The sequence below is a fragment of the Carassius gibelio genome, chromosome B19, assembly GCF_023724105.1.
Source record: "Carassius gibelio isolate Cgi1373 ecotype wild population from Czech Republic chromosome B19, carGib1.2-hapl.c, whole genome shotgun sequence".
NCBI classification, from domain to species: domain Eukaryota; kingdom Metazoa; phylum Chordata; class Actinopteri; order Cypriniformes; family Cyprinidae; genus Carassius; species Carassius gibelio.
In genome coordinates, this window is record NC_068414.1 from 25725418 (window position 1) to 25753301 (window position 27884).

The 27884-nt window shown below is 35.3% G+C and overlaps 1 protein-coding gene across 1 annotated transcript; it reads left to right on the plus strand.

Annotated features, from left to right (window-relative positions):
* The first annotated feature begins 951 nt into the window (after positions 1–951).
* Positions 952–26845, plus strand: cpne4b (copine IVb). The gene is made up of 16 exons (XM_052583449.1): positions 952–1139; positions 4518–4708; positions 7005–7184; positions 8485–8556; positions 8648–8722; positions 9213–9296; positions 9381–9470; positions 14522–14620; positions 17191–17277; positions 17596–17655; positions 19949–20082; positions 20541–20595; positions 21647–21698; positions 22282–22415; positions 23793–24029; positions 25416–26845. The coding sequence occupies exons 2-16, from the start codon at positions 4538–4540 to the stop codon at positions 25545–25547; spliced, it is 1662 nt and encodes a 553-aa protein (XP_052439409.1). The 5' UTR covers positions 952–1139; positions 4518–4537; the 3' UTR covers positions 25548–26845.
* The last annotated feature ends 1039 nt before the right edge of the window (positions 26846–27884 follow it).

The following is a 27884-nucleotide window of genomic DNA, read 5'->3' on the forward strand; positions in this document are numbered from 1 at the left end:
AAAGCTTGGGATATCAGAATAGAATAGAATAGAATAGAATAGAATAGAATAGAATAGAATAGAATAGAATAGAATAGAGTTATTAATTAGAATGAAGCAGAATAGAAAACAGTTAAATATAAAAAAGGTCATAATAAAATAGATAATCAAATAGAAATCAATCAATTTCAGATAATCAATTCGATGAATATGAGCAAACTCAAATCACTCAAACTCAAATAAAAATATCACTGTATTCATTTGATAGACAGAGAAGTGTTTTGTGCTAGGAACAACAAGGAATTGTGAGGACATTCGAAATTCAAAAGAAAGAAAGAAAGAAAGAAACGAAAGAACACATTAAAATAGAATAGAATAGAATAGAACAGAACATAATTAAAAGTATAGAATTAAAAATCTCATTAAGAAGTTTAATGAAATAAATAATGTACCCTCAAGCTGAAGATGCTTGTTATATCAGTAGCAGCTGTTTTACATGAAGTCACCTCATGAGGGCAGACATGTTGAGATCACATGACACATTTTATCTGGGTAATACATGTTATTGAGTGCTTTTGCTCACGGAATTAATGAATAATGGCTGACTGACAATTCGATTATTTCTACAGTAGCATCTGCATTGAATACATATGCAAACTTTTGCAAGACTGCCAGGCTAGTCAGCAAAATTGAAAAGTGCACATTTAATTATACTAGATAATTCTTAAGTCAATCTGGGCCCCAGGAATCATTCCAACCCTTTACCCCAAACTAGTACCATGCTCGCATCCACCAAGTCACACTGCTCACCAGATCTCACACCAATTGTAATTTACCGAATCAACCGCCAGAGTGCAGGGTTAGACTGTGTTCGCACCTTGTCCTTCCTCTCCAGCTCTCACAGCAGAGGATTAAACTGTGGAGTTAAGTGCAGTGCGCGCGCCTGCCCTGCTCTACTGTTGAGAGAGGAGACTGCGGGTCGGACTATCAGCACCTTTAACGCTAAACCCGATGGAGCTGCTTATATCACCGTAGACTATTCGGGCATGGAATCAGATGGAAAATGAGTCCAGTGCATAAACTGCACTCAGCACGATCTTAACACTGAGGAACTTTTTTTCTGGCGTCGCGTTGGATTTGTTCTTATACTTAAACTGTGGGTAAGTTTTATCCCTTTAATAGGAAAATATTATAACACGCTGAATTTGATGTTTTAAGTGTTGATGTAATAACAGTTTTACCTCACAGGTCAGTGTATACGAGGCCAAAAAAGTACATTTATGGATACATTTGAATTGTATGTCTACAGAAGAAATTTTACTCTGTCAGCAGTGTTTTTTTTAAAAATAAGAAAAAAATCGGACTTGTATTGTTTGAATTCCATTATGGTACCGCTGATTATGCGCAGGGTAAACGTTACTCTAATATTATCTGTAGGATAGGCTACAACACAATCGATTACAAGATCTTAAATAGTTAATCTAATATTATGAATTTTAATTGGTGTGGCTTATTAAAATAAAAATTAAAATTAAAAAAAAAATGCGTTCCGTACAAACATCTGAATGAATCTTATCAGTGATTGACTTCAGTTTCTACATTAAAGCCACTCTGATATTTTATATGAAGCTAAAAAGTGTCAAAACAAACAAACAAACAAAACATTGAAGAGAAGCTGTAGTGAAAGACAGAAATTCCTGAATAAGGAATTGATGGCAAGTAGGGGAGAGCAGGTGCGAAAGTACTATTTTCAGAAAAACATCGTTTTAAAAGATCATGTTGTAGACAGAGATATATTTTTTGCTGTGGTCAGTAACTCAGAAGTGTGGTCTATCAATACCAGGTAGTATTTTGTAGAAATGCAGAAAGACTTCAGTATAAGTTCACTTTGAACATTTGCACATTGTTACTTTTGACCCCATCGGTTGGGACGAAAGTAACACAACAATATAAGCTAGATTTTTTGCTGTTACTCTTATTTTTCTTAAGTATACCTGATTGTGACTTTGTTAATATGTAATTGCAAACATATTTTGTCCTTTATCTTTGCCAAAAAAATATTAAATTACATCTAAATATTTCATTTTAAATTTAAGTTTCATGTCTCAAAACCTGACTGTATTTTTTTGTTAATTTCAATGTATTCTTATAAATAAATAAAAATTCAACATAATGAACAATATAAAAATTTAATTACATTAGCATAATAAAAAAACTCTAAACATAATGTAACAGTAGGCCTATTTATGTTTCCATCCAGTTGTTTTTATGCATTAAAACATCTGGAAACACTGCAAATCACAGGTGGAGGTGTAAAGGCTAAGATATGGCTAAAACCTAAATATAAATGCAACGTAGCAGCTCCCAGAGAGAGATGTTCCTCTATGTCCAGAAACACCCTCTCAAAAACATCTGGATAAAACCAGACCTCTGTCTGTCTTTCTGACCCTCACTCAGATATATTTTTTTGGTATAATATGACATAAAAATGTGTAAGAAATGATGCAAGATGCAGAAAGTTACAATGTAGCATGCACTGTAACAAAATAAATACTTTTTGTGACTGTAAATAAAATAAAATAAAATAAAATAATTGTTTTATTTTTTCTTTTCTTTTTTTTTTTTGTCACAGATTGGACACTTTGCTTACTTTTTCTAAGTATAGTCAGAAGTTTTGGTCAGCCCTCGGCAATACACCATTCATTCACTGCTTTTGATGATTATTGATGATTCCTTCATTGGACTCATTTAGCTCAGGTGGCCTAGAATTAATTTTCTGTGAAGAGGTGAGAGCTTTTAAAGGTTGATGTAATATATATTTAATAACATAATATAGGTCGATCTGCATCTGTTTTCCATGTACTTACAATATACCTTAAATAAACATCATGAAAACTAGGCCATGGGTCCACATGAGGCTGTCCAGCAGCACACTGCACATGAGCACTTGATTATTCATCACACTGCAGAAAACTCCATGCTTTCCCAGATTGTTTCAGGACATGCAATGCAAACACATGGGAGCACAACAGTACATGTACAGTATTTTCACATGCAGTCACCTCAGTTAATCTGGACAGGTGCATTAAAATGCTGCACCAAATTGGAACGCTTAGGATTGCTTACTGTAAGAACTCCTAGGGGTTGCAAGCAGTAGTTTTGTCCATCTTGCAGGGCTAGAAGGCTCTAAAGGGTTTCAGCCGGCAGTAACGGCACGTCAGCCTCTTTTATCTAAAAATAACAATAATGATAACAAAAATGTGGCAGTCAAAGGAAGCAGAGGGCATGAATAATTGAGTAACACACAGAGATACACGTTCTCTGTGGTATGGTCTCAGAGTATTGGGGTCAGCGCTTCGCTCCGTGTTCCAGGGAATCTCTCCCACGGGGGACGACGCTGAGCTCATTCCACATGGTGCCTGACCGAAGAGCAGATTCATTATAAAGCAACGTTATCGGTGTCTCTGACTTAACAAGTCACCGTCTTCTGTTTTAATCAACACACTTATCATGCTCCAGCTTGTCTATTCCAAGGTGTAACATAATTAATTCAAATTATTTCAAGGACTGCCGTCCTCTAGAGACTACAGAGTAAAAATGTTTTGTCAGCTAACCTATAAAACGGGCTTCATCTGAACATAACTGGTGAAGTTCAAAAGTGTTATTTAATATAACTGAATCTACCATGAGACTGCACTAGTGAAAGCATTTTTTAAGGGTCAGATGAGGTAGGAACCTCTTCGTAAGGTAACCGTCGAGTGAACAAACAAAAAGTGGGGCAGTTTTGTTAGACTGGAGATGGTGCACTGATAAAAAAAAAAAAGCACGCTCTTGCTCTCAGCCTTTAGGTTTTTGTGATGCCATATTCAAATAAACATAAATATAATAAAGTAAGAATATATTAAATATTTTAAATAATTAGGTATTAAAATAACGTTTAATGCAATTCATGTTTGCTGGTTGTATGTGCAATTTTATGCACTGCAGTTTTTGGACTGTTTGCAAGTTTAGCAAGTATTTTTGCTGCAATGTAGAACTACAGAACATTGTTATATTGCATTTCGTCTTTGAAAGTGATAAAAGTTAGAATCTTGTCAAGTTAGGTCTGTGTTATTGCTGGAAAATGCATGTTATTAATGCTGGATTTAGATTTTTGTGGAAACCATCATGGATTATTTTTCATGATTCTTTGATGAACATATTTTTTATAGATATAAATATAAATACAGTAAAACAGTAATATTCAAAAATGTTATTGCTTTGGTGCTCAGGATACATTTTTTTGTTGCGCTGATGATTTTGGTGGAAATCATGATAGATTTCATTTATTTTTAAATTTTTTTTGCAATGTAAAAGTAATATAAATGTTTCTACTGTCACTGGATCAATGGAATGCATCCTTGCTAATTAGAAGTATTAATTTCTTTAAAAAATATATATCCTTCTGACCAATTTTGAACTTTTGAATGGTAGTGTATCTCATATCTGTTCTATGTCAGGCTTTAACTTTTTAACTAAACATATTTTGTTTTTCACAGCTTGAACACGGGAACTCAAAATGAGTAACATCTACGAGTCTGCTGCCACCACGCTGGGCCTCTTCAACAGCCCATGTCTGACAAAAGTGGAGCTCCGTGTGGCCTGTAAAGGAATATCTGACAGAGATGCTCTGTCCAAACCTGACCCCTGTGTTGTCCTCAAGGTGCAGTCCCATGGACAGTGGTTTGAGGTGTGTTTATGTAAAGGGTTTTGTTTCGTCTAGCACAAACAGAATGATGTTTTTCATGAAGGAGCATCTTATTTTCACCTATGCAAAAACAAATCTATCACGTGTACTTTTTGTAACAGTTTACAATGGATGTTTTCCTACATCATTTCAAAGAAACAACTGTTTGTGTGTCATACCCTAGATATGTCCTCCGATCATAAATTCCCTTTCCTCACTTTAAAAATGCTACGCATGTAGTGATTTTTTTTGTTGGTGTTCTTGTAAGTTCCCAAGCATACTGTACTTCAATAATAATCATTTCACAAATGCTAATCTGGACTGGACAGAAGTGCATGAGAACGGTCTCTCTTTATTTGACTGTGTGTTTTTATGCTTGTGTGTATGTCTGTAGGTGTTCTTAGACTGTAATCTATGTGCTGATGTGAAAGCAATATAAAACAGAGTGTTAGATCACAAAAGGCGCTCTGTCACACTGTCTTGTGCTTTGCTACTAAAACCAAAGACAAACGTGCAGTGCTGCAAAAACTCAAGTGTAGTGGCCTGTTTGTTTTTGCTAGGTATGAGTGAAAGGTTTCAGTTGCAGCACAAAACAGGTGTTTCTGGCATACCGGGGTTTTGCTTGGCACCGTTAAGGGTACGATTCATAATTAATAAGGCAGTGCCATTTGAACTCCAGCTGTGAGCACTGAAGTTAAAAACAAAGTGATGTGTTTGAAACCGTATAAATGGGTTGAAGGCCAGCAGTATGGAAAATCTCACAAAACCTGTCAAGAAAATGTCCTGCTCAAATTTCACTTAAATAGGATATATATATATATATATATATATATATATATATATATATATATATATATATATATATATATATATATATATATATATATATAGGTTTTTAGGTTTTTAGCAGGTTTTTAGAATCATTAAGATTTCTCAAGACAATTAGTTCTTGCTGTATTTTCTCGACTATCTTACAGCGACCAAAAGTCTCATTTTCCTATTTATGTTACTGTCATGTCAAAAAAAAATTTTTTTTTTGAAGGGATACTACACTCAAAAAAAAGACAAATTTGTCATGTTGCTCCTTAACTGTACGAATTTCTTCCTTCTGTGTATCATAAAATATTTTTTTTTAAATATAGATTTTTTTTGTGTGCATTTTTTGAAAGTACAGTGCATGTCAACAGTAAACAAAATGTAATTATGCTACAAACATTATTTAAAACTATCCCTTGAAATCGATATGCTACAATTTGATCGTTTTACCAAATGTGATTATTTTACTGATACTACTAGATTTTAATATATTACTTATTAAATTTTAAAAATACTATTTTACCGCTACAAAATAAAAATTGACTATATATCATGGGAGTAGTGCATTACTGTAATAAGAGAACTGAAATATAAATGTGCTTAATTATCTTAAAAAATAATTTAGATAAAATCTTAGGCTTAATGCCTTTATGGAAAATGTAGATTTTCTTTCAATTCAAAATTATATATCACTTGGGCATACACATATATATATATATATATATATATATATATATATATATATTCTGAAGAATCCGAAAAATACACAAATTTCAGCCTTTTCAGAATGTTTAGCAGCCATTACTTCAGTCTTGAGTGTCGCATGGTTCTTCAGAAATCATTTTAATATGCTAATTTGGATTTGGTCCTTAAGAAACATTCTTATAATTAGTAGTGTTGAAAACAGTGGTACTGCTTGATTCTGTCATAGAAAGTTCAAAAGTTTATAGAAAGTTTCTTTGAAATACTTTTTTAACAGTTAAAAGTTGTTTAAAAGTTGTTACTATCACTTTTAAACAATATGTTCTTGTTGAATGAAAGTATTAATGTAAAAATCTTACTGACTCCACATTTTGTGTATTTTCCACAGGCTTCATCAGATTTACTAAATTACTGGTGCCACATACTTGGGATTGAGTATAATACAATTTTAAAAGGTTTGCTACTGTTGTAATGCGACTAAAAACCTGTCACAAATTCAATTTGCACTATAAGTACAATGACCCCATTGTTCTGTAGCTCTGTTCAGCTGGGGCTCATTGACATTGATTTGAGATGAGTCTGAATGTGAACCGAATTGATTCAGGATATGAACTGGATTAGGGAAGATCCTTGCCATCATCCAAACAATCAGCCTGTAATAGGACAGCATATGATGTCATTGATCTCAGGGGAGAATATTTGTGAAGAAATCCTGAAATGTGTATAAAATCAAAACAGCAGTGCCGGCGTGTGACAGTTGCTGTGTTCTGATTGGTTCCAGGTGGACCGGACAGAGGTGATTCGCAGCAGCATCAGCCCGGTTTTCTCCAAAGTCTTCACCGTGGACTACTATTTTGAGGAAGTACAGCGCCTTCGTTTTGAACTGCATGAAATCAGTGGCAACCATAATGGACTCAAAGAGGCTGACTTCCTTGGCGCCATGGAGTGCACACTCGGACAGGTGAATGCACACTTAAGGAAGCGCAGTAGGGAAGATGAAAGCTAGTGAATGGAACGAGTGCGTGAGAGAGAGGATGAGTACATGAGAGGGATTGTGTGGATTCAAAAGGGTAGCAGAGAGCTCACTGGAGCAGAAAGGTGCCTGGTGGGCAGAGGGACTATTACTCCAAACTCTTTTTATGTAGTCTATAATAAAACAAGGCTATAGCCTGCTGTATATAAAGGAACATAAGAGAGTAAAGAGGACTTGAGGAAAGGAGAGTTCATGTGAGGGCGAGAATTTGGATGCTAATAACAGACACTTATTTTGTTTCAGGTTGTTAAACTGATAAGTAGTCAGTGGTGAGAACTAACTACAGCCAGTAGAAGCTGAAGAACAATTTGTGTAGTTAGTTTTCACCTCTTACATCTGGCAAGTATTGGATATTATGTGGTTCGTGAGTTTGTTTTGTGAGCTGAAAATGCTAGATAAGTACATTTTGGAAGGATTTTGTTTCCAGCATTTCTTTTCCTCTTCTTTAATTGGTCAAAGTAGGAATTTAACCCTTTAAAATATGTGGATGTGTAATTAGCCTTGTCGGTGAATGTGGTTTACCTTATAATAATAATAATAATAATAATAATAATAATAATAATAATATTAGTATTATATAATAATAATAATAATATTATTATTATTATTATTAAATTGTATTATTATTATTATTATTATTATTATTATAAGGTAAACCACATTCACCGACAAGGCTTTTTGTTTTATTTATATAGAGCCTTTGCAGAGCTCAAGGACACTTTACAATAAACAAACAACAATAAAGGCAATTAACAAAAAAAAAAAAAAAAACTACATTTAGCTTTGGCTTAACTTATTTACTCACTTGAGATAATAGAAAAAACTATTTTGATGCTGTAAAGGTGTCATATTTAATACATGGTTTTTGAGATATGTGGGTCTGTCTGACAATGAAGTTATCTATCTTTGTGGAAAAATGTTCCTTCTGGCTTTTGCATTATCCATGCTCTTCATGAAGTAGATGAAATTGTAACATAATTTCTTATATTTCTTCTTTCTTGTGGCAATGTATATCTTGCTGCTACCAAATGATTATTATTATTATCATCATTTATTTTAACTTAGTTTCATCTTTTGTTGGCATTAATACTTTAAAACCATTTTTGACTACCTCAAAACATTAAAGATTGATTCATAAATAATGCTAAATAATACGAATTAAATTAAAAGCATTTATTTAATTGCGATGCAAGTCTGATGCCTCATGGTCACTCCTCTTTTTTCATAGATTGTATCACAGAGAAAACTCTCCAAAGCTTTACTGAAGCAAGGAAACACAGCTGGAAAATCATCTATCACAGTAAGAACAGGCATCTCACCCCCAATTAATTCCCACTGCAAATGTGTGCTCTTTTGTCATAACCTGAGCGATGACTTCTTTGAAATCACAGGTCACAGCTGAAGAGCTGTCTGGGAATGATGATTACGTGGAGCTCGCTTTCAGTGCCAAGAAACTGGATGACAAGGTGTGACATCTCGATAATTGCTCAACAGGCACTTTGCAACAATATTGAGGCAAATGATAACAATTGTTTTTATCTGATAACAGTACTGTTTTATGAGTAGCCAAAATTTTATTGGAGCAATGCATCATCTACTATTTTATAAAAAAATATACTGCTATTTTTTTATGTTTCATTACTAAATGAGGACAGCTTTGAGACTAAATACACGCCGCTGGATTATTTAGAAAAACAAGAAACTACGTGCATTCATTTATAGTCTGTAAATGAGAGACAGGGCATTTATTATGCAATAAATGTGCCTGGGAGTGATGTATGAATCAATCAAAAATGTATTAAAGCTCAACTATGTCATTTCTGCACTGCTAGCCCCACCAAATGCAATCGCAAAACAAATGCTTTTGATTGGCAAAAGAGCTTCCAGAACTCTTATGTTTATAGATGCTGTATTTACATTACAAAAAAGAATAAGTGTGATGCTTTCTTTGTTTAGGACTTTTTTAGCAAGTCGGATCCATTTCTGGAAATCTTCAGAGTGAATGATGATGGCACAGCATCACTGGTGCACAGGACAGAGGTGAGATTGGTATTTGCACACAAATGCATATGAAATACATATTCGGAAAAATAAAAGTGGTAACTGATATTTTTCTGCTTACAGACCATTATGAACAATCTCAGTCCTGTCTGGAAATCATTCAAAGTTTCTTTAAACACACTCTGCAGTGGAGACCATGAGCGGGAGTTAAAGGTAAGACAGATATTTTGACTATATCCGCTATAAATTGATCATGAACCAGAAACCTAACCATTTGCATGCTTTTATGATAAATAGAGAGCTATTTCTGACATAAAGCAAGGAAACATCCCTTTGAAAGATATACTGCTCCATATGAGGCTTTTATGTCAGCATGGGTTTTTTTGCTCTTTATTCTGGTCTCAGTGTGACCATTTGGTCACATTAGATTAGAATCATCTTGGCAGATTTATGTAATGGCAGTCCTATCCATTCTGCCTCACCATTGCAGCTGACATCTTTCATAGTGAGCTAATTACTGAGCGGGTAAATGGAGCCTGGCTGTTTGGAAGGTCCTGACAGTTTCCTGAGAGGAACAGACATGGTGGAACCAAGGACAGAAATTGATGTTACTGCTTTTTAGTCCATTCAAGCCCAAACAGTCATCGTGGGTTTGAGAACTTTCTGTATTTTGGGTCTAGTTGTAAAAAAGAACACTATAGAGCTTTACAGAGAGAAAGACATCCTGTTATTTTCGAAGACATGACTGATTTGGGATCAGAAAATTAGATTAGAAGGAATATGTTGTGGCATTCAAATCATTTTTAATAAGGTTATTTGTGTAGTTGATATGAAATACCTCTGTATGTTCTTTTATAATTATTTTGCATTCATTTTATTAGCTAACTTGACTTAATAAAATGAACTAATGATTACATTTACAGGCCTTTTAATTTCCTTTAAAGTATACATTGATATTATTTCTAACCTAAAATCTAGATGATTATGGTGATAAAAAACTATTCATGGACGTCCTGTCTAAAATAATAGTAATATTTCTGTATTTAACATAGCAAATTATTATTTTTTTTGATATGTACACTACTGTTCAAAGTTTGGGGTCAGTGATCCCCCCCCCCCCCCCCCCGGAAAGAAATCAATATATTAATTACATTAAGGAAAAATTCATTGAATTAATCACACATCACATTTACATTTTTTTTTTACATTGTTACAAATAGTGTATTACAAATAAATACTACTCTTTCAAAACTTTCTATTCATCATATAATCCAAAAAAGAATGTATCAAAGTTTCCACAACAATATTAATATATTAATAATAATAGGAAATGATTCATGGCATATTATAACTCAGGAATACATTTCATTTAAATATATTTAAATTATTAATATTATAATTGTGAGATTAAATATTAAAATTCAGTTGTTAATATGCAGTTATTAAAAAAAAAAAAAGCATATTTATTAAAATTAAAACACAAACTATTCTGAGCAATTTTTCAAAAACATTTGACCAGGAACAATCTTCCATTCTTATCAAAGATAGAAAAGAAAAATCTTGTATTATATTTATTATAATGGTGTGAGCTGGTTGTCAGATGCTGTTTTTCAATGCTACTCTGTTAAAATACATTGATATTACCACAAAAATAGAAGGCAGGGCCGTTATTTACCTGAACTGCAGAAGGTAACAGGCTTTTATTTGAGGCAGGCTTTTATTAGAGGCAGGCCTTTATTTCTAATTCCATCTGTTTGATAAGTAATTGTTTTAAATAACCCGTTTTAAATTAAAAGCGATAGTGTTCCAGTGGACAGAGATCATAACATTAGTACAGAATCAGTTCCGAATCAATCACCAAAAGAATCAGTTCGGTTCAGATGCTCTGTGTGTCGGTCTGCTTCACGCTGAATCACGCATGCGCAGTATCATCAGCTCCTCGGTTCTCGAATCGGACACTTCTGACAGAAACGGTTCTCAGTTCAGTGTACTGATTCGAAAACCGATGCAACCGGTTCTTGACTCGAGAATGAGAAACGCTCCGGCAGTGGGTGTATACGTTCGTTATCTGGCTCTGCTGCACAAATATTTAAGACCGGCTTTTATTTGTCCGTGTTGACCATGCCTCCGGCCACTATAAGTGGCCTGGCGTTTATTTGACTACCGTTTTTTATTTGAGGAATTACGGTATGCTGGTATGGCAATAAAAAAAAGCAAACAAACAACAAATTACCATACTGAAAGCAGACTTACATTAAACTCCAATTTTTCAAACCCTAGGTCTTTATTACTTATGAAAGGGTGTTGATACATTGCAGTTGTTCAATGCAACTGTGCAGCATCGAAAGATTTCTTCCATTTATACAAGAGGTTTGTGTGTGTTTGCTTATTCACTCCTAAGTTTGTATTACTTTCCTTCTCCTTTCTTTCATTCTTTCTCTCTGTCTCTCCCTCTTTCTCTCACACACACACACACACACACACACATTCAGATCTCAGCACTGCAGGTGCAAGATTCTTAGAAGAGGGGATAGGAGAGTTGTATCATAATAATCTGACTTTAAAGATTATTCTCTTTGTATTCTCATAAGGGCACAGAGTTAAGATGAGATTTATTATTCGCACCACCCTAAGATTCTGTGAGGAAGTAAAGATGTTTGGAAGTAAAGCCTTTCTAAAACATTCACATACTGTGCGGGTGACATTTTAGAGAGAGTGAAAGACACGGGCCATGAAAGAGACAAAGAGAGCAAAATGAAGAGCTGATGTCTGAATATGTTTAGTTGAGAGCTTAATCGCTTGATCAGCTCCATGTTGGCACTTTACTTTGCTGCTCTCAGCTTCACTTGAAAATATCCGCCATTTACAGCAAATTAACTAATGCTTTGAATTCTTGGAAACAAGCCACTGTGAATTAAACCTTTGGCAATTATACTAAGTGGCTGAATGAGCAACATGTTCATTTAAAGTGGGTTAAAAGACATTTTCAATGTAAAATACTCGAAATATTAATCCAAATATTTGTTGGTGATGTTGGACAGTCAAGGACATCTATAGTCAGACAGATGGGAAAACAGTTATTTTGGGGGACATGTCTCTGAATAAACATGAACTGGTTTGTTTAATATTCATGACTTCTTTACAGACAGCAATGTCTCTGCAGTGAAAACGCACACTGAATTCAGATTCACAAAGTTATGGAGCCACTGCAGTTTTATTCGTGTTGTGAGGTGGAGTTTTATAAGACAAGGGAGTTAAACCTTTGTGTTATGTTGCGAGCTCACAACCACTCTGCTGTTTTGTTGGAGTGAATTTCTCTGTTTTTATTTTTTCATCCATATCTGAGCCCCATCTGTTGTATAGCATTAAACAATTGCATAAACCCATTTATCCAAATTATGTCACAACATTTTTTCTAGAAGGATAGAAAAGAGTTCAGTTGTGAGTTAACTTATACTAAGTGAGTTATGTTTTATTTCTCATAGCGGTAAACAATGTGTTTATGCAGATTTTGATATGGCCATTTATCATGTTAGCACTATATGAGATCTTTGACAGATATTGATGGAACTGGCCCAAAAGCAACAAAAACTATGCAATTATAACTTTAAATCTAGTTAGGAAAACTTTGAGTGCATCCGCACAAAATAAACTGGGAAACATTGACCATGACTTACTCATTGTTCATATAATTAAAGATCATATCTACATATTCACAACATAGCCCTGTTATTTATGCAAATTAATAATAATAATAATAATAATATATATATATATATATATATATATATATATATATATATATATATATATATATATATATACACATCCATTTTTTGGGGATCTTTCCCAACTTTATACAGAGCAAAGAAGCAGGTGTGAGTTTTGCATGTTGAATTATTGCTGGTTCTAGCTTCTACAGCTGAAAAGTCAACCACAGCATCACTGTATTAATATTTTAAATGGCCTTCAAATTTTGATTACCACCCGCTTATGTCTCGGCATCAATGATTCATTAACAGCAATGCTACAGTGTGCTGTCTTCCTGCCACACACCCACTTTCTCGGTGACACACACACGTGCTTCAGCATACCAACTAGAGTGTTAAATCTTTAAATCACCAACATGACACTAGGTATTAAAATCGAAGATGTGTTATGATAACAAGATGACCTGCTGCAGTTTGTCTTTACACTTGCATTATACATTTGTGTAATGCCTTCACGATCCTTTATCGCGTCTTGAAATGTTTGACTCCTCAGCTTGTTCCAGATCCAGCAGTGACTTGATAAAAGATCTTCTAAATGAACTCAGTCTCACTGTAGCAAAAAAAGCTGATGCTGTTTTCATTTTGCCTGCTCTTGTGGGGTTATTAATTATTTCAGTGCTTGGTTTTTGGACACAGTGGTTACTTTGTGTGCATTTTCACTGTATGAGCAATCTGTCATTTCTGAGACACTGCTTTTGTAGTTTTTTAAAGCAACTCTAAGATTAAAACAAATGTTTGAATATGAGTTGTGGAGGTTAAAGGAATAGTTCACTCAAAAATGAAAATTCTGTCAGCATTTACTCACCCTTGTGTCTTTCCAAACCGGTATAAATGTATATATAAGAAAGCAGGGAATACCATCAACTGTTTGGTTACCCAGATTCTTCAAAATATCTTCTTTTGAAGTCAATACAGGAATACAGGTGTTTAGAAGGACATGAGGATGAGTAAATACTACACAAATATTTTTCTAATAAATAAATATCAAATAAATAATATTTGTTAAAATAGTATTTTTCATTGTATCAGTCTCACTTATTTGAAATTAAAACTAGAATGTTAATGTGGTAAGAAAAACAAACGTGTTTAATTTTTGCAGGGTCATCATAAGTAGAATTATTGCATGAGTTTTTGTTTGTACTGTATGTTTCCGTGTATATTCATGTGTGTGTAAGTGTATTTGTGTGTGTATGTGTGTGTGTGTGTGTGTGTGTGTGTATGTGTATAAGAAAACATGACCTTTAGTACTGCTATAGAAAACTACTTAGCACAGCATATTTAACACAGTTCTTTAGGGACTAAAGTCTCACACATTCATGCACAAAGCTGAAATAATTCACAGATTTATTTACTGCATTGAGCATGTGGCTCAGCATATTAGAGATGTAGGATAATGATGGTTTAGTGTGTCGAAAGGCAATTATTATGTTTCCATTTATTGGGCTGTATCATAAACATTTGAAAAAGTTGTTATGTATTTTTTTCTTGTTGTAGTGTACAGTATGGGACTGGGATTCAAATGGCAAACATGACTTCATAGGAGAATTTCAAACCACTTTCAAGGAGATGAAGGCGGCCATGGATGGGAAGCAGGTGAACACACACACACACACACACACACACACAGAGAGAGTCAGAAAACACCCTGCTTCCAAAATGAAGATTTCCAACTCTCATCAACAACAAAGCACTCTTGTCAAAATGAAAAAACAAATCAGTTTCATAAAATTAAATGTTTCACCTTTGTAATTGTTCACCCATTGCATTAGCAAGAAGCAATACTAAGATTCAAGACTCTTGGGTGGAAAAAAATCTAAAAAGGGCAAAGACATATAGCATTTTTGAAGTGCTAAATATACCCTGAAGCACATGGAGCTGAGTAAGAGAAATAGCATACATACTTCATAACTCCAGCTTATGGATATGTGCAAAGAAGAATGCCTTCATTAATAAAAACTCATATCACATCTTAACTGGGGCACATGAACTGCTGTGGAAATTCAAAGAAGATTCAGTGATCTGATGAGGCCAAAATTTAACCTTTGAGTCTTATTTCTTAGCACATGAAGCCTTTTTCACATCCTATCCAACCTGATGGGTCTTCAAGTGATTTAAGATAATGATTCAGTTCTGTGATACAGACTTAGACAAAGCAGCACTGTGGTCCACCCAGAATACCTTAGCAATTATATTTTCTACCTTCCAGTTCCTCCTGTAGACTCCGTGAATCTCTTTATTTTCTGTGGAGAGCCTCATGTCTGTTATGCAGCGGAAGCTCAGTCAGTGTGAAGCTCATACAGATCCGCTGTGTTTTTTTTCTTGCAGCCGGTGTGAAACAAGCCTAACACTTAATTTTGTATCTTTATATGTCTCACTTTCTCAGTTTTCATCTACTATTCTCTACTCATCCTGCGTGTGCCAATACAGACACTGAATTGATCATGTCATCTTTCTATCTGAATCTCTCTCTGTGTTTCTTTTGAGCTTCTTTTAGTCCTTGATCTCATAGAGAATTCTGATCTATTGTCACCATGGAGACTATATTACCTGCAGGGAGATAGAGAGAATAATTAGTGTTACTGTATGGAGCCGGAGTGAACGGATACAGCAAGGGATAAACTAAGAAGAAAGTAGAAAGAAGAAAGAAAAGGCAGAAACTAGAGAGCATATGTGAGAAAGAGAGTGATGTGTATTTGTGCTGTGTCAGATGGATGACTGCAGTGGCGTGTTTTGACAGTTTAGGGCTGTGTAGTGATGAACTGGGTGACTGAGGCACCAACCGTGATGTCTTCTGTTAAGTAAACTCTTCTATGCTCTTATATACACTACTGTTAACAGGTTAGGGTCTGGAAAATTGTCTTTTGCCATCAAGGCTGCATTTACAATAAAAAGATAATATTGTAAAATATTATTGCAGTTTTTTTATATATATTTTAAAATGTAATTTAATATGATAATTTATCCTGTGATGGCAAAGCTTTATTTGAATATTAAAGTTTAATTTGGTGCTCAAGAACCTATTATTATCATTGTTAAAACCTACATGGTTTTGTGCCACTTGTACTACTTAATATGTTTGTGCAAATTATATATTTGTGACATTCTTAGGTGAATAGAAGGTTCAAAAGAACTGCATTTACATACATCCATCTAAGTGGGTTTTGTTTAGGTGTCCACATACTTCCACATGGCCATATTGAGTATACACACCCACTCACACACACACACACACAATGTTACTGGGCTTGATACACTCTTATGCATCAGTCTATAGCATCTGAAGGAGTTCTCTCTGTTCTGTCACTTCTCTTGTTTGAAATCTATTACTGGCTGGGTGGATAAGTAGTCATTGTGTTGCTTTAAATTCCATTAACTTCATAATCACCATCCTTGAATCACCTAACCCAGAGGAGCAAAGGCTTCAACATCCGCTTCTCGTTGCATTTGTTAATCAGTGGAATACCTCGTCTGTCAGCTCCCGCTGATTGCACTGCTAGCGGGGTTCACAACAGGTGTTTCATTTTCAGCCGGAAACTCGGATGCTTTCAGTCTCTAGTGGTGGAAGAAAACTTCTTGCATGCTCTTCAAGACCTGATTTTTGATCTTTAGAAAAAGCTGAGATAATTGCGCATACTGTACATTGTAAATCACGATTATGAGGCAGATCATTGGATTGTTGGCATCACTAAGCTATTGTATTCACACTAGAACTGTAAAATGAATAAAGAACTGAATAAAGAACTATATTTTATATTGAATAAAATATATGTCTTGGATAGACATATATTTTTTTGTCCTGACGGGAGAAACTACAAACTGATCTTGGCCAAAAGGTGACTTATCAACAGTGACATGCTTGTGAAAGTCTCGCCTGCACTGCCAGCTTACAGCCAATCACTCTCACACTCTTTTCTGAAAGGCTCAACTGCAGCCACTATGTTTTACTGAGTCTTTTAGACATCTGTCTGTCATTGTGCCTCTCAGCCTGATGGCATCTTCCTCTCATACAGATACATCACAAGTCAACCTCAGATGAAATACCTGCAAGTCTGCAAGCCCAAGCAATTCATCTTGTGGCTCAATGGAGTTCAGTAAAGAGCTGAATGAATGACTTAATGCTGAACTATTGTCTTACTGTTGTACGTTTAACATGTTTCCTACAGACCCAGTGGGAGTGTATTAATCCTAAGTACCAAGTGAAGAAGAAGAATTACAGAAATTCTGGAATGGTAATTCTTACTCTGTGCAAGGTGAGGACTCCTGACACGTTATGTCTAATGTATGTGTGTGTGTGTGTGTGTGTGTGTGTGTGTGTGTGTGTGTGTTTCTAGTACTATATCTGATCTATTAAATGGGTTGGATATATTCACTTTCTGTCATGTAAACAAAGTTGTCATAGTTGACTTCTATGGGTACTGTGGAGTGATGTTTACAGTAGCTACTGTAGGTGAACAGGTATGTTGTATGATGACTACTGTATTTTTGTACACCTGAAATGATCTGTTAACCAGTCAGTATCCAGGACCAAAACTATCAGTCTAATAAGTGTTATTTTATCTCTGTTTCAGATCATTAAGATGCACTCTTTCCTGGATTACATCATGGGAGGATGTCAGATTCAGTTCACAGTAAGTCGTTCTGGAAGACATCTCCCCGCTTTTTGATCTTAATCTTTAAGATAAACCAAACTCCACTCATAACAAGAGTCAATCTAGCCTTGATCTTGTAAATTGTGTTCTGGTGGTTTAGTTTCTTGCTGCATGTCTTTAATGTTTCTACATCATGTATTCTTTGAATTAAATTTCTGTCATTATTTACTCATTTTCATTTTATTCCATATTCCTATGACTTTCTTTCTTGTGTTGAACACTAAAGTGACATTTTGAAGAATAGTATTGCTTGTTCTTTTCCATGAACTTACAATTAACAGAGACTGAAACTTTAAAGGGATACTTTACCCAAAAAATGTAAATTCTGCCATTATGTCATAAGTTATTAATTAACTCATGTCATTTCAAACCCGTAACAGCAATGTTCAAGGCCCAGAAAGGTAGCAAGGACATCGATAAAATAGTCCACATGACATCAGTGGTTCAACCTTAAAGAGGGGGTGAAATGCTCGTTTTCACTCAATATCCTGTTAATCTTGAGTACCTATAGAGTAGTACTGCATCCTTCATAACTCCAAAAAGTCTTTAGTTTTATTATATTCATAAGAGAAAGATAGTCTGTACCGATTTTTCCCGGAAAAACACGACCGGCTGGAGGCGTGACGTGTGGGCGGAGCTAAAGAATCACGAGCGAGAGTAGGCTTTTGCGTTGAGAGTGTTTGGAAGCTGTGACATTACCGTGAGGAAAAAACCATCATCCAAAACAAACCATGGCTAACAGTCAGATTCAGCCATATATTTATGATCAAGAATCAGATCCCGAGGCTGAAACTGAACGAGAGCAGCAGCAGCAACGACTCGCTCCGAGCGGGGCTCGAACCCGTGTCTCTGGCATGGGAGGGGATGCACTAACAAGGAGGCAGAGATATTTGAAGCAGTTTTACTCACCACCTGCGGTTCCAACACATAATCGTGACCATTTTTCATTGGGATTGCATCATCCTTAAGAAATAAACGATATGCAAATCCGGCGTCAAACTGGGCCTTGTTTGTAAAACAAGCATCTTCGAAATGCAGGGAACAAACACAAACACTTGCACAACTCCGTTGATGCTCTGTAAAAATAAACTCCATCCACTGGTCCCTTAATGCTGTTTTTTCTTTGGTAATCTGTGCAGGGTTGTCTTGCCCTGGCAACCAAAAACACACTCCTTTTGTGACATTTCGCGACGCTCTCGCTCTGATCAGTGATTGTCTGTGCTCAGCCTCTCAGTGCTGTGCTATACGGGAGCGCGCGCTCTTCCGGCAGAAGAGCGCGCACTTAGGACCCATATAAGGAAATTCCGCTCCATCTAACGTCACACAGAGCCATACTCGAAAAAAACTTTCCGAAACTTGTGACAAACCGGAAGGAGTATTTTTGGAACAGAAATACTCCTTCAAACGTACAACTTAATTTTTGAAACTTTGTCCATGTTTAGCATGGGAATCCAACTCTTTAACAGTGTAAAAAACTCAGTATGCATGAAATAGCATTTCACCACCCCTTTAAGAAAGCAAAAATAACGACTTTATTCGACAATTTCTTCTCTTTCACATCAGTCTTGACTGAGCGTTCACGAAAGTACAACAAATGCATGTGTGTGATGCTGCGGATATCGCAGTTCTGTCATGAGTGTGCATCCAAGTCTGACACGGTAGAAAATAATTTGTTGAATAAAGTCATTATTTTTGTTTTCTATGTGTAAAAAAAATATTCTCATTGCTTCGCAAAACTGAAGTTGAACCACTGATGTCACATGGACTATTTTAAAGATGTCCTACCTTTTTGGGCCTTGAACGTGTCAGTTGCGTTGCTGTCTATGGAGGGTCAGAAAGCTCTCGAATTTCATCAAAAATATCTTTGTTTTTGTTCTGAAGATGAACAAAGGTCTTCGGGGTTTGGAACGACATGAGGGTGAGTAATCAATGACAGATTCATTACATTTTTGGGTGAACTATCCCTTTCAAGTTTGCAGCAATGTCCAATTCATGAATGATTTATTAATTTGGGTTCAGTGAATCATTGGGTTTTTAATGAATCATTTTACTGAGTTCACAAAACCATTCTGAATGAATCAGGATCGTTCAAATTCCAATCACTAATCTGGTTGCAGTGGTTCATACAGTAAGTTTATAGGTTTTGCAATTTTTTCAAAATTTTGCCTTATGTCTTCCATGAGAGTAAAAAAGGTCATACAGGTCTGGAACGAAATGAGGGTTAGTAAATAATGGCAAATTTACATTTTTGGGTGAACTATCCGTTTAACAGGTGGCGATTGATTTCACTGCCTCAAACGGCGACCCTCGAAACAGCTGCTCCCTCCACTACATCCACCCTTACCAGCCCAACGAGTACCTCAAAGCACTGATCGCTGTTGGGGAGATCTGCCAGGACTACGATAGGTGACCCACCAATCAATCCCTCAATCAGTCAGCCAGTCAACCAATAAATCAGTCAATCAATCATGCAGCTAGTCATGCAAACAGTCAATCCTTTAATTTTGCCAAATGAAATTGAATGGGCTTACTAACAGAGCTACTCCATCACAAAATGTTTACACCAGATATTTTCTCAGTACAGGCCATTAACCAAACATTCAAACCAATTAATCAGTCAATTATACATTGCATCAATTAATCAGGGATTTAGTCTTATGACTGCCAGTGCCTGTAGGATGCAGAGCTGTCATGTCAAGGATTGTCTTTCTACACTTCAATCACTCTCTCATCCAAGACGTCACTTAAGCTCAAAGTCAATTATATTTGACCCCTCACAATGTCACATCCCTGCTCACCTCATTGCTCATCTCTGGGGCTCAGTGCGCGCTCATTAATCCTTTCTGCTTCTGATCTGTTTCCAGCGACAAAATGTTTCCCGCTTTTGGCTTTGGAGCCCAAATCCCACCAGACTTCAAAGTAAGTTCATTATTTTTATATGTTTTTAGTTATACTTTTTTTAAATATGTATTTATGTGGAATTTTGCAGGTGAGAAAGAAAAGTAGTCATTAAAAAAAATGAAAATTAGTCAAAATTAGTCGAAGTAATGAAAATGACTTCTTTTTTTAATGTGATTGTAGTTTTCATTTGACTGTTATCTATTGCATACTTAAAAGTTGAAATCACTTTAAATTAAATTTACATTTAAGATCAAATATTTAAATAATCCCCTATAATGTTCTTTTTTAAAGAACACTAAGTTTTTAAAAATAATTTCATTCAATTTTTGTTTTTTATTAATCGATTTAATTGACTTAGTTAAGACTGAACAGACTGAATTTGTAACTTTTTTTAAGACTGCCAGAAGTTTCCTGAAATATTATTATTATTATTATTTATTTTTTGATTTGATTGAGTTATCTATGATTTATCAGAATTAATTTGTAGCTTGATTTTAAGACCACAAGACGTTTCCCATAAAGTACAATAAATTGCCATTGGAAACCAGCTCTTGAATCTTTCTGAATCTCTCAAAGTTACCTGACAGGAGATTTCTGAATAATTCATCAACTGCTGATGCCCTTTTAAAATAATCACCTCATCATTCCTGCTAATCTATGCCAATCACTGAAAATCAGGTCATCTGATTGGCTGCCATGTTACAATCAGAGACCACGTCCGCAGTGTGGTTGGCTGTGACTCTTACAATGCATTTTAGTTGACCGCAGTCCGAGCCACAGGGAAGCTCCATGTTTTATGCATGATTTTATCCCTTCCATTGGCTGCAGTATCTCTGAATATAAATTAACCATAAGAACTTATGAATAAAATAAAGAAATTAAATGTTTTAGTTCTTCCAGTATATTATATTAACCTTAATATCAAAATCTAATATCACCAGAGTTCAAAGTTTAAATCAATAGAGTTGTTTATCTGTGCCATTTGAAACAGAAGTTTCTTTCTAAAAGCGGTGGACTTACTCTGCCATCGCTGCCACTGATCTTTCAGTTCTTTTCCTCCTCAATACAGGTTTCTCATGATTTTGCTGTCAATTTTGATGAGGACAACCCTGAATGTGCTGGTGAGTCATCAGACTCTACATTACTTCATGCCTTTACAAAAAAAAAAAAAAAAAAAAAAAAGCCTTTTCCTAAAGGAAGTTCAATGGAATCCAATGCATATGAGTCAAACATCTCCCGCACACACTCAATGGCAAACAGAAGATGCATTTCAAAGCATGAACTATGCACCTTTTAACAAATACTCATGCATTTAAAAGAGCCTGTGCTTTACTTTTAATGAACAAATACATGAATAAACGAGCCCTCTATATAACCTCTATTGATCTCTGAGGTCAAAGGTCATGTTTTAATCTGACATTTTCAGGTCAGTAAATGTAAATGACCACCACTGAAAAGAAATTTGTAATATGATGTTCATTCAATGTCACATTATAAAAACAGATAAGTGGTCAATGCATAAAATAAAACAGTTTTAAGACTTGTTTTCAGATAATACATAAAAATAAAAACAAAATCATACCACACTGACAAATTTAGTTTTAAACAAAATTAATGACAAAATTCAGTGAGGTTAAAAATGAACTTAAAGATGTTTAAAAACAAATGTGTGTATTGACCTGAGCGGCTGTGTGTGTTTTGCAGGTATACAAGGTGTTGTTGAGGCTTATCAGAACTGCCTCCCAAAAATCCAGTTGTACGGTCCCACTAATATTGCTCCCATCATCCAGAAAGTTGCCGACTCTGCCTCCGAGGAGATGCACACCAAAGAGGCCATGGTTAGTCAGAGAGAGAGAGAGAGAGAGAGAGAGAGAACACCTTTAATTAGACTGAGGAGCTCAGTTTCTGCACAGCACCACATGATGACTCCACCTGCTTTACTGCTGTTGCCTTTTTATAAAAACATGAGCACAGCTAAATTATCACTTATGATGTGTATGGAATAGAAAACTCGCTGTGGAAGAGCACAGCTAAATTATCACTTAATCAGGATTTTTGTCTCATTTTCTCATTTAATATTAAAACATCATTTTTACTATATAAATGTACTTGAAAACCCAAACTGCAACAATTTATCATAAATTAAAAAAGAACATCAGAAAGTTTAGATAAATTTATTTAAATGTAGATAATTTTTTTTTTATTGCAACCGCTTACCTTTAAAACAATTTAGTAAATCAAAAAAATTTTTGAGTGAAGGTTTGTTCTAAAAAAAAAGAAGTATTTACTATTGATCAATAAAAAGTGATATTGTGAAATATAAAAATATACTGCTAAGTAACTTTTTATTTTTATTTTAATATATTTTAAAAAGCTTATTTTTAAATACATAGTCTGAATTTTCAGCAGCCATAACTCTAGTCTTCGGTGTCTAATATGCTTTTGGTGCTAAATAAGCATTTCTTATTTTTATCAATATATTATTGATGTTTATCAATTAAAAACATATATATATATATATAATGAAAATATATATAAATATAAAAAAAAGAAATAAATTGTATTTTATTCAACAACAATGTATTTGTTGAAAAGTGACAGTAAAGACTATTTCATAATATTAAGGCTTAAATAATTCCATTTAATTTAAATACTGTTCAAGTTTCAGTTCATTAAAGAAACCTAAAACAATGATCAAAGTTTCCACAAAAATATTAAGCAACATTGATTATAATAAAATACATTATTATTAGTTGAGAATATAGTATTAATTATGTTATAGAACTACAAAAAAAAACACTTCCAATATATACAGTATTCAAATAGAAAATGGTTATTTTAAATAGTAATAATATTCTACAATATTACAACTTTACTGCATTTTTAAAAAAAATAAAGTACAACCTTGGTGAGCATAGTAGACTTCTTTCATTAATTTTGAAAATATGAATCTAATTTTATTTCTTACACCATTGGCCAATATAGTATGGTGTATGCTGAAAATAAAGCAAGAAACCATTTGTTGTTTATAGCAGGGCTTTGATAGCCTGGTAATACCAGACTCTGCTACTTCACTTTGCTTCGTAGACAGAAGCGAAATGAAATTGAGCGGAAGTAGGAGGTCTGACGTAGTCAGGCTAGGGCTTTGAGTCTCAATTTTGAAATGTTCTCTCACATTTTATTAATCTCTTTCCTCAATTTTCCTCATTCATTAGGAATACTTCATACTGCTAATCCTGACGGATGGAGTGATCACAGATATGGCAGATACACGGGAGGCCATCGTCCACGCCTCTCACCTGCCCATGTCCGTCATCATTGTGGGCATAGGCAGCGCAGATTTCAGCGACATGCAGATGCTGGACGGTGATGATGGAATCCTCCGCTCTCCTAAAGGAGAACCCGTCCTGAGGGACATCGTGCAATTTGTGCCCTTCCGCAACTTCAAACATGTGAGTTAAAAACAGCATCTTGAAGTAAATGGTAACAAAAGGTTTCTACACAACTCTTTTTATTCACATTTGAATTCATTTGAAAAAACTCCTGTGAGGATCTGAAGAAAGCAAAACCTGAATTACTAACAAGCTGAAGCTTAATGAACAGATGTGTCTAACGAAGAGAAATGCTTCATGCCAGGTTTGGTGATTTAAGAAACTGTATGGTAACTCTGGTCAGGGCAAAGTCACGAAACCAAACTACAAGAGGATGCCGTACATCTGAAGGCATCCGGGTTTCTTTTCATCTCTCTGCTCTCTCAGGTCAGTGCGTTGCTCTCACAGCTGTCTCTCTGAGCTCCAATAACAAGCATCGCGGAGCTGGGACAGAGGGAAGGAAAACATCAAAGCTCTTAGATTTTACAGGCCTGTGTTTATAGTTTAATTGAGGAGCGTGAAATCATTCATGTAGAACAGTCTTCATTATGAAAGCTTTTTTTAAGAGATGTTTTGGCCTGCTTTAACCTGGCAATATTCCTGCCTATGAAGGAATATTTTTTCATAAATATGAATAAGTCATTTATTAATCATTTAATGTGAATGTAAAAATGGCAGCAGTGAGAAGAAAAATATAACACATTGGCAGTAACACATGGGATAGACATGATTCATAATTAATTTCAATATACAGTAGTAACATTAGATTGCAGCTCAGCTAACAGTGCATAATTCTTTATGGCCCGGACATATATACACAGAGTAAATAATTAGTTTTTCACAATGCAAAAATATAAAAAATGCACAATGCAAAAGTTTTTCAGAAAAGAATGATTGGTTTTATTTTTGTGATATTTTTTAAAATTATTATTATTATTTCTTCTTGGCCAAATCTCTGCATTCGTTTCTTCAGATTCTTTCATGGTTATGTTTGATTTTCTCAGTTGTTATGTAACTGCTTATGTAGTTATGCTTATTTATATCTTCAGGTTTTTCTTTTGATTTATTGAACATTTTGTCCAAGGCTTCTTGTGCAATAAACTCCAGAGAAAGGCTTTGTTTTGCTTTTTTCTTCACAGTCTGGAAGAAGGCTGTAAGGAAACCTGCTACCTCAGGTCAACTTCTGCAATATCACACAATTCATAAATAGAGCGCAGCTCTGAAGGTGTGAAGTTGGCTGTCCGATACGAATGCTTTGGCGAGAAACCTAGCGTGTGTATGTGTGTGTACGTGTTTATTTTTAGCTCTGTCCTGCTGGGTTTTCTCTGGTCTGCCTCCACCTGTTTTGCAGACGGAGTGAAATAGGAGTGACACCTTTCCTGTATCACCTACTCAAGCACAAGAGAGTGTGAGATTTCATCTATATTCCATTCTCTCATCTTTCCCTTCGTCTTTTCTTCCTCTCAGGCCTCTCCTGCAGCGCTGGCTAAAAGTGTGCTGGCTGAGGTTCCCAATCAAGTGGTGGATTACTACAATGGAAAAGGCATCAAGCCCAAATGCCTGTCGAACTTTGAGTCTTCCAGAGGGATAAGTCCCTGAACTACGCACAGCCATATTCGTCTCAACATCAAGATAACTTCACTGATCATTTCAGAGCTTGCTGTATCAGTATCAGAATCGAAAAGCAGGTTCATCCTTGTTGTTGTTTTTTTCACTCAGGTTTCCAGTAGCATTGGGCATAAATGTCCTTAGCTGTCCATATTTTTTATGCAGTTGTTAGTTTTATTAAAGGTTCACTCAGTCATTTTTGCTTTGCATTCCCTGGCTAATATAGCTAATATGGTCTTGGACTTAAAGTCTCCTTTATCGTCTTCGTTAGAAGGCCCACCACCCATGCTGAAAACATTGGTTTGAATCTCGCTCGGAGCAAGAACAAGGAGAGTACAACCAGAGGGGTTATGTTGGTGCCGTGACCCGGGTGATTTTAAACATTGTATAAATAATTATATGTTAAATGTGGTTGAAATCACTGAATGCACCTTTAACCTAACAATTAGTTTCCTTTCATTGTAACTAAGCCAATCTGCCAGCACCTTTTCAACTGCTGTCACCTACTCTGTGTAAATAGAAGGAAAGCCAAAAGAATATAAACCTTCAACTGGACTGTCTTCCTTTAGATTCAGATGCCAGACTGAATTCAAGTTGCATTTGTTCGTAAGTGTTGGCCTTTTTAACTTTTTGTTTTGTTTACATTATTTATTTTTATTTTTGGTGGACCTGCTATAAAAGGGCTATATAGTCCAGTACAGTATAATATTCCAATGCGTAATAGTTTAGGAGGCAAGGTATTATCAGATATTGGCCAGTGCATGACCAATGCTCATTTAGTAAACACTGTTAGTCCTTTATAATCCAAAGTGCAACCATTTTATTGATTAATTTCATTGACTTGCAAAACCCCAAAAACTTTTGAACGGGAGTGTATTTATTTTAAAACGTATTTTTAATGTGAGCCCTTTATGACTTACAATTGTTACATACAATTAAGTGTATTGTATATATCTCTATAAACAAATGCATATTTATTTAAAAGCATGTGGAATGGATTCTGTGTATACAGTACTTACAGTATTTAGGAATTGTTCGTTTTTGTTCTTTTCTGCAGGTTTCTTGATATTTGTTTTGCAGAATTTCTTAACCTAATCAAAGTCATTTCAGATATTTGGAAATAGTAGATGTGTATTTCTGCTGCTGTCTTAGACACATTTCTCATTTCCTTTTACGTATTTCTTTCTTTCTTTCTTCCCTTCTGTTTGGAGTGTGTGTGTATGTATGCTTGCTTACTACCAAAACCAGGACTGTATTTTGCATGTTGCCAATAAAAAAGTTTTTTCCCACTTTTGTTTCTTTTTTTTTAAATATATATATACCCTTGTTCACTGGATGCACATGCACTGAACACTCACAGGTCTCTCCCACCCAGTAATATTGATCCAGAGGTTCTTTAAAGCTACAATACTGTAATTCACTGAATGAAAAATTTTGAGGCAAGCTTGAGTGTAAAGACTCTTTAACAGGCATCAGAAGACCTTGAGAAATGGAGTCCTGCATGGAGGCGTGATTGACTCTTTGAGTCAGAGGAATCTTTGAAGTCTAAACACACAAACATGCACACATTTCTCTCCACACATGCACACAGCCTTTTAATTAGCTCCACCATGTATAATTAAACACTCAGATCACCAGGACAAGATTAGGGGTTAAGAGGAGAAAGAGAGATCATGTGCTTTATTATATCCAACAGGTCCATTAGTCAAAGATTCAGCAGATTATTTATTGTTAGTGGAATAAAATCTGAAGTTGGATGTCTTTCACAAGCACGCAGTATCGCTATGGGACTCCCATTAGTTCTCCATTTTTATTTGTGTGCGTGTTGTGCATGTTCATTTTTCAGGCTATTTTGAGACTGTGTACCACTACATACACTCAGATTCAAATTCATCCAGCCTTATAAATGTCCAAAATCTGTGTGGTCAGTTTATCCTGGTGTCCGGAAGGTATCATCACCTGCTGCTAAAATATGTACATATGTAATGCTCCTCAGACCCCTGAGTGTGGACATCATTGGCAGCGGGCTGGACAACATGTGAGATTGGATGAGGCAGATAGCTGGAAAAGTAAGGAAACTGGCAGGTCAAAGGAAAACGTAACTGGCAGGTTGTAGGAAGCTGGCAGGGTTGAAATAGCTGGCAGCATGATGGAAGTAGCAGCTGGCAGGACCAGGGTAGCAGCTGAATTGGGGTTTAGGGCTCAATATGCAGCGGTTCTGAGGTCTTCAATTAAAACCCATGGAAGACCAGAGCATCAATTAAGGTCCTCCTCAAATCCCTCACCCTCCTGATCGTAGGTTCATCTCCTCCACCTCCAATGTCTTTT

What these genes read in the sequence shown, in the direction of transcription:
- cpne4b (XM_052583449.1), top strand. Translation starts at nt 4,538, where the DNA reads ATGAGTAACATCTACGAGTCTGCTGCCACCACGCTGGGCCTCTTCAAC. An exon ending in CCCATGGACAGTGGTTTGAG is followed by an intron (nt 4,709 to 7,004) that starts GTGTGTTTATGT and finishes GATTGGTTCCAG; the next exon opens with GTGGACCGGACAGAGGTGAT. An exon ending in CCAAGAAACTGGATGACAAG is followed by an intron (nt 8,723 to 9,212) that starts GTGTGACATCTC and finishes TTCTTTGTTTAG; the next exon opens with GACTTTTTTAGCAAGTCGGA.